This window comes from Glossina fuscipes, unplaced genomic scaffold (assembly GCF_014805625.2).
Source record: "Glossina fuscipes isolate IAEA_lab_2018 unplaced genomic scaffold, Yale_Gfus_2 27, whole genome shotgun sequence".
Lineage (NCBI taxonomy): Eukaryota > Metazoa > Arthropoda > Insecta > Diptera > Glossinidae > Glossina > Glossina fuscipes.
Genome location: NW_023998422.1, coordinates 7,277,838 through 7,288,771, shown reverse-complemented (window position 1 = coordinate 7,288,771; position 10,934 = coordinate 7,277,838). Strand labels below are relative to the sequence as shown.

At 34.2% G+C, this 10,934-nt stretch overlaps 2 protein-coding genes across 2 annotated transcripts; one reads left to right on the top strand and one right to left on the bottom strand.

Moving 5' to 3' along the window:
• Positions 1–2,192: 2,192 nt before the first annotated feature.
• Positions 2,193–5,004, bottom strand: LOC119635676 (activator of 90 kDa heat shock protein ATPase homolog 1). The gene is made up of 4 exons (XM_038030620.1): positions 4,650–5,004; positions 3,946–4,567; positions 3,751–3,886; positions 2,193–2,933 (listed from the first exon to the last, which is right to left on the bottom strand). Exons 1-4 carry the CDS (start codon positions 4,795–4,797, stop codon positions 2,790–2,792), a joined length of 1,050 nt encoding a protein of 349 aa, XP_037886548.1. The 5' UTR covers positions 4,798–5,004; the 3' UTR covers positions 2,193–2,789.
• Positions 5,005–5,785: 781 nt separating this feature from the next.
• LOC119635661 (RNA polymerase-associated protein Rtf1) lies at positions 5,786–10,148 on the top strand. The gene is made up of 4 exons (XM_038030582.1): positions 5,786–5,997; positions 6,105–6,948; positions 7,050–8,216; positions 10,015–10,148. The coding sequence occupies exons 1-4, from the start codon at positions 5,923–5,925 to the stop codon at positions 10,119–10,121; spliced, it is 2,193 nt and encodes a 730-aa protein (XP_037886510.1). The 5' UTR covers positions 5,786–5,922; the 3' UTR covers positions 10,122–10,148.
• Positions 10,149–10,934: the final 786 nt, after the last annotated feature.

Genomic DNA, 10,934 nt, shown 5'->3' with positions numbered 1-10,934 from the left:
ACGCGAACTAAACTTATTTAATTTTACAAGTTATCCGCCTGAGTGTCTCAAGTGAGCTTTAAAAGAAAAGAATTTATTCGCGATTATAACATTTCTTAATTTCTTGTATTTTACAAGTTCGCTTAGAATTAAACCGTCATAATTTTTAACAAAGTCCTCGCTAAATTCCCTGTTCAAAGACAAAACACAGAGTCACTTATAAATGGTTGAGTGCCCAACTAACAACTTAAATGGTAACGCCATTCAACTGTGTTATCTGTGTTATCTAACGGACCAAATTATCTAAGAAAATTAGCAAAATCCGTCGGCAAAATTATCTAACGGACCAAATTATCTAAGAAAATTAGCAAAAGCCGTCGGCAAAACAACATTATCTAACGGACCAAATTATCTAACGGACCAAATTATCTAAGAAAATTAGCAAAAACCGTCGGCAAAACACACGCAACTTAAAAAATCGCAGGCAGCAGTTAGTCTCGTGTTAGTCATTTTAAGAACACATCATTTTCTTAACAAATAAAATGTAAGTACAAACAATATATGTAACATATACTATATATAGTAAACTATTTATATCACAGAATTAAAAGTAATATTAGTATTTTGTATCGCTTCTTATGCTTTGAAGCACTTTCTCACAAACGTACAAAAACCTAGAAGAAAATGATTCTTCTAAAGTTTGAAAAAATCACACATTGTAACGTATACGATCTTAACCAATTGGCAATGTATGAAATAATTCTAAAGCCTTTCAGTGTGCAGCATTGCCATAGCTGAACTAAAACGCTTTTATTATATTTGACATTTGTAAATAACAGAGGAAGCGAGAGAGGGAGAGTAATAAACATTCTTACTCTCAATGCAACATCCTTAAGATAATAAATGTTTAATGAGAGAAAGAAACACACAGAGGAGATAGAGATAGACAACGAACAGCAAAGCATACACAAACAATCAAATAAAGACATTTGCACAAAAATCCAATCAAACGTCACGCACTGAATAAACAAAAAGCAATAACATAACTTAAACTCCTTAGTTTATTTGTTCAAAGATCTTAACCATTAACCCACCAATATGTGATATATTTTATAAGAAAATTTGCAAATTTATTTTTTTTTTTAATTTCATTAATAAAATAAATAAATAAATATGCATCCATTCATATATCTGAGTTTTTAGTAAGAAATTCCATACAGCAGGATGAAACACGTGCCATAGAAACATAAACAAATTAAAAGTTTGCGGGAAGAATTTTTCAGAGTTTTCGCTTATTTTCATCGAAGTTCCTCCAGCTTTTGTTTACGTTCATAGAATAAGTGGCAGCTTTTGCTTATTTTCATCGAAACTCTTGTAGCTTTTATTTAAATACGCATCGTTTTTTGCGTCTGCAAATGGATGAAAAGAAGTTGAATGATTTTATTGAAGCTCCTTTTTAAGAAATAACTTTTTGCCTAAAAGCTTGAGAAGCGGTATCGCGTAACTCAACAATGAGTGTTTTTTAACAAGCAAACTTGCATTTGAATTTATATTTGAAAAATATTTTTTTTATTTTACATACATAAAAATTGTTATTATTAACCAGTATTGACAATTTATAAGTTAATCTTGTATTATAAGATAAATTAAATAAATTCAGAAGTAAGCCAATCGAGAATCCCGATACTGCATAACAGTTCAAATGGTTCTCGTCTAAATCGAGAGTTTTAGCCAATCTATGCTGGTGCTTGATTAAAAGAATGACATGTTTTTCTGTTTACTTTTTTTTTTTTGGATGTTGAGTGGGAATGGATTAAGACAGTAAGAAGTATGGCTTATATGTTCAAATTGAGAGAGCCTCGGGCATAGTATGCATGCAATATTGCATGAGAAAGGTTTGAGTTCGTTGAACGCCACATGACCTGACCTAATTTCAAATCTTACGAAATACAACGGTGGTGCTTGAAGAGAAGCATATAAGGTTGTAATGGTGGCGATTCAAGCAAATCAGGGTACGAACGCACGGACCCAAAAGTAAGCAACAGCAGATTGTGTAAACTGCGACAAAGATTGCTTTTGCTTGAAGCATTTCCAAATATAATGGTCGCGTTTTTTTTTTTTGGAAAATCTGGCAACAACGCCTTTACAGAAATGTAAAACTTCAAATTCTGAACGATACAAAACCATTTGTTTGATAGGTCTTTGGTGAAAAACAAACACGCGCCATTGAACCCTTCATCAAGAGAATGCAAGCGAATTCACATACTTCTTCTAAGTAAACTAAGACTAAGTGAACACTGAAAAAACCGATTCAATCAATTCATCCGCCCTGTAGGTCTGATTTTGCACTCAATGCTATCTTTCTTTTCCGGAACGGCCGGAACAAATTGTTTTTGTTTGCATGTTTTGGAGGCGTTTCAAACACAATTGGAAAAACGTTATGACAATTCGGTTGAACGTATGCGAGAATATTTGGAAGAACAGTAAAGCATTTTTTAATCAAAAATTACTATTCATCCATTATTAGGCTTAAAAGCTAATTACTGTCAGGCGTGCCTGAACTTTATGAAACAACATGATAAAACACCAATCAAATCCAATGATCTTTTCTTTAATATTCAAAGTGATTCATTTCCATTGATTCGTCGATGGGTTATAAAACCAATAACGTATCGTAAATAATGCAGTTTGTAATTTCTTTATGTTGTGTGCCGTCGTAATCAGAAATAAATGTTTCGATACTAGAAGCTGTTAAGCGTTTTGCTGAGTTGCTTATGAAAAACATACTTTAATGACATCAATTGAATCATCTAAAGGATATCAGCCAATGGTACTCCAAAGCCGAAAGTCTGCTTGATACTGTGCCAATAGTATCTGTACCAATTTTTTTTCATCGTTTCATATTCAGCCGCAGGAATGCCACTTTGCTCTAATTTCAATTGAGTACAATTTTGCTAAAACGAGAATGTTTAAGAAAAGCATCAAACAAATATAAAATGAACAATTTTTCATAAAAGTTTTTTATATTGATTCTCATTTCATCAATTCGAGAGATAGGTGTGTCAGAAGGGTTATACACATCTGTGATCGACATGAAAAAATTGCATTCGAAAATTGGTCCCTAAAAAGAAATCTAAAGACAATTTTTAAGCGGAATCCACTTTACGACATAACCGAAACTATTGAACGCCGGTCAAATACAAGTAAAATGAAATCGTACGATCTTAATCAGTTTTCCTTGCGAATAATGCATAAAGAATGCATAAAAAGGATGCTTGATAATGTATGGTAACTCACATTCATAAATTGCCATTGTGCCATATTCTCAGAACAATTCGGAAATATTTGGCGAGGTAATGATTAAGTGAAACTAAAAACACTGGTGTGCAGAGATGCTCTTATGTGTGTAAACATATAATATAATGGTATGGAGCATTTATGTATCTATATGCAAATTATAAGAGTTCAGATATTTATTTAAGCCTTTTGGTAAAAACCACAACGAAGCTGTGCTTAGATTGGCTTTAGTATCTTGATACATCTCGCTTTTTTGCCCTAAACCCACCATCAATTCCAAGATATTCCCATGTAGACAGTGCAGTTAACAGCTAACAGTATATATGTAAATCTTTAATGAACATTTGACAAAACCCCTATTTTGCTCGTAGAATGGTTTGACGTCATATTTCCGCTCCTTTCAGAGTGGTGTTTGTTTACTATAAGATCTATTCCTAAATTTTTGTTTCAACGTCAGCAAATAAACGTACTTACCAGTTCTTCTAATTCAATTAAAACATTGGAGTAATGGCCTGATGGCCAGGATTTTAAACGCCAGCTAAGTAAAAGTTTCTTTTCAGGAACTAATTCCTCAAATTTTCCCTGCACGTTGTCACCATATAATTGAAACCTGAAACAGATGACGTCAACATTATTAACACTTTTATTTTCATTGTGAACTTTACATACTCTCCCCCTTTAAATGCTTCAACTTTAGCTGGCGCTTTTGTAAAGGCAATTATCATGTCTGCTTTCGTTAGGGCATTGTATAAGTCATTAGCGTTACATTGAAACTCCACTACCATTTTCAGCGTGCGAACTTCTAATTTACATCCCACGGGACCATTCCCGTTTGACGTGACTTTCGTTTTGTTCGCACTTGCAGTGTGATAGCCAAAATTTACTTTAGTCTCTCTCGTCTCGTCCTTCGATACAGAAGTTTCACCCTTTTTAGGAAGAATAAGATTTTTTGAATATTCTTCCTTTAGTTCCTTTATATAAACACCCAGCTGTTGGCGTATTTGATCCCTTCCAACATTATACATAAATTGTTTCAATATTTCTGATTCCTCGTTGGACTTTTCGATGGTAATTGTGATTTCAACTTCATCAAGATCATTTTCTTCCGACAAATTCGGTATCGTGATCTTTCCTTCATGAGGTGTATTGCTTGCATTTAGAATACAGCCTTGCCATTTTAGCACCAGCTCCCATTCGTAAAAAAATATGAGTTTTCCTTTCCGATTGTTCACTGTGGCTTCCCCGCTACATTTTTCAACACTTTCAATAGTGCACTCAAGCTCATTTTTTACTATTTATGAATAAATACACATATATGATGACTTTTAGATTTAACAATGGCAACCAATTCAAGTAATTGCACAGTCGTTTACCTATTTTAAAATCTTTATAAAGTTGCTGAAATCTTTCTTTAGACCAATGAGTCGCATTTTTTTCCGTCCAATGCCAATTATTAACATTTGTAGCATCTGGCCGTTCTTCAACAATCCATCTTGGATCACCTTCTCCCCATTTAGCCATGCTTTATTAATTTACTAAACCTCAAGGACTGGTTTTTTATTAATTTACGAAAATTCAAAATATATAATGGAAACTTTATGAAGTAAACTATCTAATGACAATTCTTAGATCGCACGTTACTTATTCCAATGTGAAATGTAGCAGTGTGCAGTAATTCCAAGTGAATTTTCGAGAATACGGAAGTTTGGTGTCGTATAATTAATTAACAACGCCGTTGGTCTTAGAATATCCCAACTCTGCTTTTATTTATATAACAAACTCATCAATATGACATTTGTGCAGACTTGCCAGATGGAATCAAGGTAATCATGTTTAGATTTAGAAGTGTTGCTTGTAGGCAACCTGTTTGTATTATATTCAAATTGATAGAAAAATATTATATTAAATCTTTTTAAATCTTGGCGATTTTTGTAGAAAATAAATATATATAAATTTTTATAATTAGGCATTTCCGCCAATTCACTTACTTACTCAAGATATTTTATTACGATTTTTATATATATTCTCTAATTTAAGACTTTTCAATGGTATTGCCCACTTTTTCCAAAGACTTACTTGTCGAGGAAGTAAAAAATTACTACGAAAAGATAAATAGCGGTCAAATGAGAAGGTTTAGGAAAAAAGGCATTGTGTACTTCCTCATTTGCCACAAAGTGAAAAAAGAAGGACAATACGAAATCAGTTTCCACCAACAACAAAAAAGACAATACTATCCTTGACATATGTAATTTTCATAAATTGTTGAAATAACTAAAACAAAGAATAGAAAAGCACAGCAATCCGGACTAAAAACGGACAGTTTCGTAATTTCTAGTTTTAATATGAATTAAATATCAAGAGTTTTGGTTTTTTACATAAGAGTTTGAAGTATGGATTATTGTGATTTATTATTTTGGCGCAATCATTGAATTATGGAAGCTTGACAAATTTGCAAATATTAGTATGGATTGTGGAAACTCTACAATAATTGATATTTTATGTTATCATTTAACTGCGACTAGTAAACAGCAGTTGAATGGATGTCGTTTATTTTCATCGATTACAGTCAAACGAATTTTTATAATTTGTAGAAGCTTCATTGCGTTTAGTTTTGCGTCGAAAGTTATATCATCCAATTAAATAAGAATGGCTAAACGAAGAAAACAAGCTATGGTGGATTTAAATTCTAGCGGCAGTGAATCTGAGTCCAATATTGAATCGGTATATACTAGTAGCACAACTTAATGCGACATCATTTATGTCACTGTTTTTACTGTCAATTTTCTTTTTGTCTATACGCCAATTAAAATTTTTTTTCGCGTGTATAGGATCTTTTGTCTTTAGCAAAGAAGCGAAAAAAGAGTAATACCAATAAAGTTTCTGCCCTATCTGGTTCGTCAGACACGGAATCTGACTGGGACAGCAAATCAAATACTGGTAAAACAGAAACTGAACCTCCGAATAATGAACTCGTCAAACATGATACGGAACAGGAGGAAGGTGAAGTATCAGACTCTGAAGACGATGTTGGTAAATCTAAAAGTCCAAACATGTCCGACAGTGAGGCAAATAATAGAAGTTCGAGTCAATCAAGCTCCTCATCAGAATCTAGTTCAGACTCTGAGTTCGACGATGGCTACGATGAAAACTTAATGGGCGATGAAGAAGACCGGAAACGACTATCAGGTTTATCCGAAAAAGAACGGGAAACTGAAATCTTTAAACGAATTGAGCAACGTGATATAATGCGTACGCGTTGGGAAATTGAAAGGAAGCTGAAGATGGCACGCCGCACGGAGAAAGCGAAGAAACCTAAGAAGAAGGCAAAGAAAAGCAAAAAACCGTCGAAAAAAGAGGCTAATAAGGAATCAAAAATTAGTCACACAAAAGAACCAATAGCGACTATACAGACAAATGAAATAATTCCTCAGAAAAGTCCAAGTCCTTTAATAACTGAAGAAGTGCAGGATCATCATATCCCAAGCGTAGAAAATGAAGAAATTGAAAAACCGGAGAGCGTTGATGATGCCCGCAATGCGGCTCTGGATTATTATGATCATAAGGAACGTTCTAAAGAAAGAAAGAAAAATGTCGAAATGAATCGTACAGACGATAAAAGAAGTAATGCGATGGCGCTTTTAAAAGCCAAACGGGAAGGAAAGGCTAAACGAGGTAATCTTCTAATACTTATTTACTAGTATCTCTTTTCATTGTTTGTTTTATTTCAAATTTATGTTTGTTGGAGTTTGACAAAAATATGTTTTTTTTTTCAGAGGAAGAAGAAGCTAAACGACTTGCACAGAAAGAACGTAAAGAAGAAAAGGAAGAATTAGAAAGCGTTAGTGGTGGGAAATCTTCAGTGAAATTAAAAGCCTCAGAAATATATTCTGACGATTCAGGTAGTAGCGATTGGGAAGACGATAAGCCTGACAAGGTATCCCGTTCGAATAGTAGCAAATATTCTAGTGAATCGGAAGACGAAGAAAGAGAAGAGAAACATATTAGTTTAAGCACACGTGATGAATTAAACAAAATTCGCTTGTCACGGTTCAAGATGGAACGTTTCATAAATTTGCCGATCTTTGAGCGCACAGTAATGAACTGTTTTGTTCGCATCAGTATCGGAAACAATGGACAAAAGCCTGTGTACAGAGTGGCCGAAGTAGTTGGTGTAGTTGAAACGGCGAAGATATACAATTTAGGTAAGTCTCGTACGAATAAAGGACTACGGCTTAAACATGGAACACAGGAAAGGGTTTTCAGGCTTGAATTTATTTCGAATCAAGAATTTACTGAAAGCGAATTCATCAAATGGAAAGATATATGTGCTCAACAAAATGTTCCAATGCCGAGTATGGCTGTTGTTGAACGAAAGTTGAAGGACATTAAAGATGCAATGAATTACGAATATAAAGATGAAGATGTTGATAAAATAATTGAGGAAAAGAACAGATTTAGAAATCGACCAACCAATTATGCCATGAAGAAAACCTGCCTGATGAAAGAACGGGACGCAGCCATGCTGCGGGGAGATTATGAAATCGCTCGTGAATTAAGTCAAAAAATAGAAGAATTAGAAAGTCGTGCCTCAGAATTAGATAAGCGAAGATCAAGTAGTATAAGTTTAATATCGTACATTAATGATCGAAACCGTAAGCGTAATGTGGAAGATGCCGAAAAGGCAATAATGGAAGAAGCACGTGCTAACAAAGGCCTTCGAATATCTGATCCATTCACTCGGCGCATCACACAACCTCGTATGGGTTTCAAGCAGTCAGAGAAAAAGGAAGATGAAATACCAATCAAAGAACCGATCATATTTACTGAGCCACCGAAAAAGCAATCCGAACTAATAGAAACTTCCAAAGGCAACGATAAAAAGAATTACAATCTTTATACATTACACGATTTCGATATTGATTTGGATGTCAGTGTACCAGGTATGAAGAGTTGCTTAGTTTATTGACCGATCCAACTTTTGTTTTTTTTTTTTTTTAAATATCGGCACTAATGGAATAGTAATTTTGATATTGGCTCTGGATAAACCGGAAATATATGGTCGAAACTAGCTTGACTTACATGAATTTTCAATATCTTATGAATTTAAATAAAAAGCGGAGAATGGTGGGTCTGTTAGCAGTTAGTCGAGCTTTCCAAGCTTTGGTTATTGAAGTAAATGCATGTTCACAATAGTATTATTATGCGGAATTTTATATATGTGCTTGGCCTATTTGGTGGCAGTAGAGTCGATCGGGATATAGTCACAGTTTCGCTATGACATTATCATACTTAATACATTTACCTTCCATAAACACATATCATAAGAGTGGAAATATAAATAAAATGTATACTAATAACAAGTCGTTGAGGCAAATACACAAGTGGACCATGCAGTGAAAAGCATTCTTGAGTTTTACGTCTAAGTTTTAAAGTTACAATAGTTCATATAGGTTTATGTACACATATATAGTCTGTATAAAAAGTTACCAAATACGCAACATTCTTCAAGCGAAATCCAATTCCCATCTGTAGCAATTGTAACGCAATTTTTCATTCCTTTTCATATAAAGTTTTCATAGGAAATTTACCATGGAAAACTTTATTAGAGTGGGAGATATGGCAAAATTCATAAGCCAAACGCGCCACTCTCGTCACAAAAGATCGCAGAAAACTAAATTTACAACGCGTGAAAGGAGGGAGACATTATGAAACTACTACTGTAAATGTCCTGAACTAGAGTAAGACTGCGGCTTAATTTAGTTAGACCTGTTTGTTTTTCGTCCCACTATCCCTCCCCCCACAATTGAACTGAAAACCTGAGAGACTGTAGATATATCCTTGAATAGCGAGCGGTAGTTCCTGTATCACGCCGTCTTAAATGCCTGTAATTTTTTACTAAAATCTTAGATGCTTCTGGCCTTATAAAAGGTTTGAATTGAATAAATCGTTTCCACAGCATCTTCTGTGCTAGAATATATGCCAGCTATTTTACGCGATGTAGCATAATCTGCCACCACCTCGTTGCACTCATCTAGAAGTACGAGAAACAAATCGACACGCGACATTATGGGAGATGAAAGTTTTATGCTTTGTTGTGAGCTGTTGGACCGATTATATGATTCCTTACGTTTCAGTTTTCTTCATTTACAAACTAGTTTTACCACAAATTGGCAAAAAAATATTTGTTATCGCTAAGGTGCTCGGGGTAGGAGAAATAATTTTATATGCCCAATTTTAATTGACCTGCACCGATGAATGAAAATGCAAAGAGCAGGAAAACCTTCAGGCGAATGCTGAATAGTAACATGGACCTTCAGAGATAGGTGGGAAGCAAAATCTCTCGCGCTACTTAATAAATGAACAGACAGGATAAAGCTTTGCAAGTACTCGTCTGGAGACCACAATTGGGAACTTGGAAATGAATGATTAAAAAGTTGGATTCTCCTAGGACGCTATTGTGAACACGCTTTCATAGTAAAACTTAAACTTTGCGACTGTACACGTTCTTTTCCATTTTTCTACCATAAGCCTAATCTAATCGAAATGGTGAAGGGACTTTCCGAATATCGTCCGAATAACAAACACCGAAATTTAAATTTTTCACTTAAAAAATTGGGCTTAATAGTCCTAGCAATTAAATTGCGATTGCCTTTTAATCTAAAAAATGTTTTTACTAATTTAAATGTGTGGTAATTGGTATAAATTTCTATTAAAATTTTTTTCATTGTTTTTTTGCAGTGAATACTGTCAACACTTTGCCAAAACCAGTACCTAAATTATCGGAGCCCACAACAAAAAGGTCTCTAAATTTGGAAGATTATAAAAAGAAACGCGGATTAATCTAAATTAATAATTGTAAAAATGCGATTCATACTTTATTAATAAAAGTTATTAGTTTACAAGTGTACTCATAATAGTAAGAAGGACTTCGAATTGAAAGCCTTTCCGCTGGGATTAATTTAGTTAAGAATAAAGAAATATGTTTTCTCATTTAAGGAAAATCATCTTGTAAACACCTTTTATATTTGTAAACATATCATGAATCTATGAACGTTTATTTGAATCCTAAACATTTACGAGTACTTTGACGAGCGTTCAGTTCCTATTAATTTTAAAATAATGTTTTCATGCACATATATAAAAAATACGCTCAGATTTTTGTACACCAGGGTTTTAGGTAAACTGGCTTTTTAAACAGCTAAGGCAACTGGATACATACATATATGCACGTGTACGCATTTTTTTTTTAATAGCTACGGATGCGGCTGCGGGAAGTTTATATAGGGTTAATGTTCACCTGGTTACGACCAACATCATCATTTATCTGGGACTCCCAATGTGCGATACTCAAAGATCATCATCAACGGTCTTCTAAATCCAAGTAAACGTCCATGGTACCGTAGACACCACGCGGACCGCAGGAGCCTACATCATATTTGCGTAAACTCTTGCAAGCATCTTCCAGAATCTCTTCATCTTCCAGTAAACTCAAATAGTTATGTGAAGCCAAGTTTAAACAATCATAACCGTTCACCACTACCCGTTTACTTTCTGGTCGTATAGTATACTTTTCTGGTCGTATAGTATACTTTCTGCTCGTATAGTATACTTTTCTGGTCGTGGGAAGGCTGTAAAGAGCGGAATTTGACTTCAAATTT

What these genes read in the sequence shown, in the direction of transcription:
- LOC119635676 (XM_038030620.1), bottom strand. Translation starts at nt 4,797, where the DNA reads ATGGCTAAATGGGGAGAAGGTGATCCAAGATGGATTGTTGAAGAACGG. An exon ending in TTATAAAGATTTTAAAATAG is followed by an intron (nt 4,568 to 4,649) that starts GTAAACGACTGT and finishes ATTCATAAATAG; the next exon opens with TAAAAAATGAGCTTGAGTGC. An exon ending in TAATTGAATTAGAAGAACTG is followed by an intron (nt 2,934 to 3,750) that starts GTAAGTACGTTT and finishes TTCTCGTTTTAG; the next exon opens with CAAAATTGTACTCAATTGAA.
- LOC119635661 (XM_038030582.1), top strand. Translation starts at nt 5,923, where the DNA reads ATGGCTAAACGAAGAAAACAAGCTATGGTGGATTTAAATTCTAGCGGC. An exon ending in CTGAGTCCAATATTGAATCG is followed by an intron (nt 5,998 to 6,104) that starts GTATATACTAGT and finishes TCGCGTGTATAG; the next exon opens with GATCTTTTGTCTTTAGCAAA. An exon ending in TTTGGATGTCAGTGTACCAG is followed by an intron (nt 8,217 to 10,014) that starts GTATGAAGAGTT and finishes GTTTTTTTGCAG; the next exon opens with TGAATACTGTCAACACTTTG.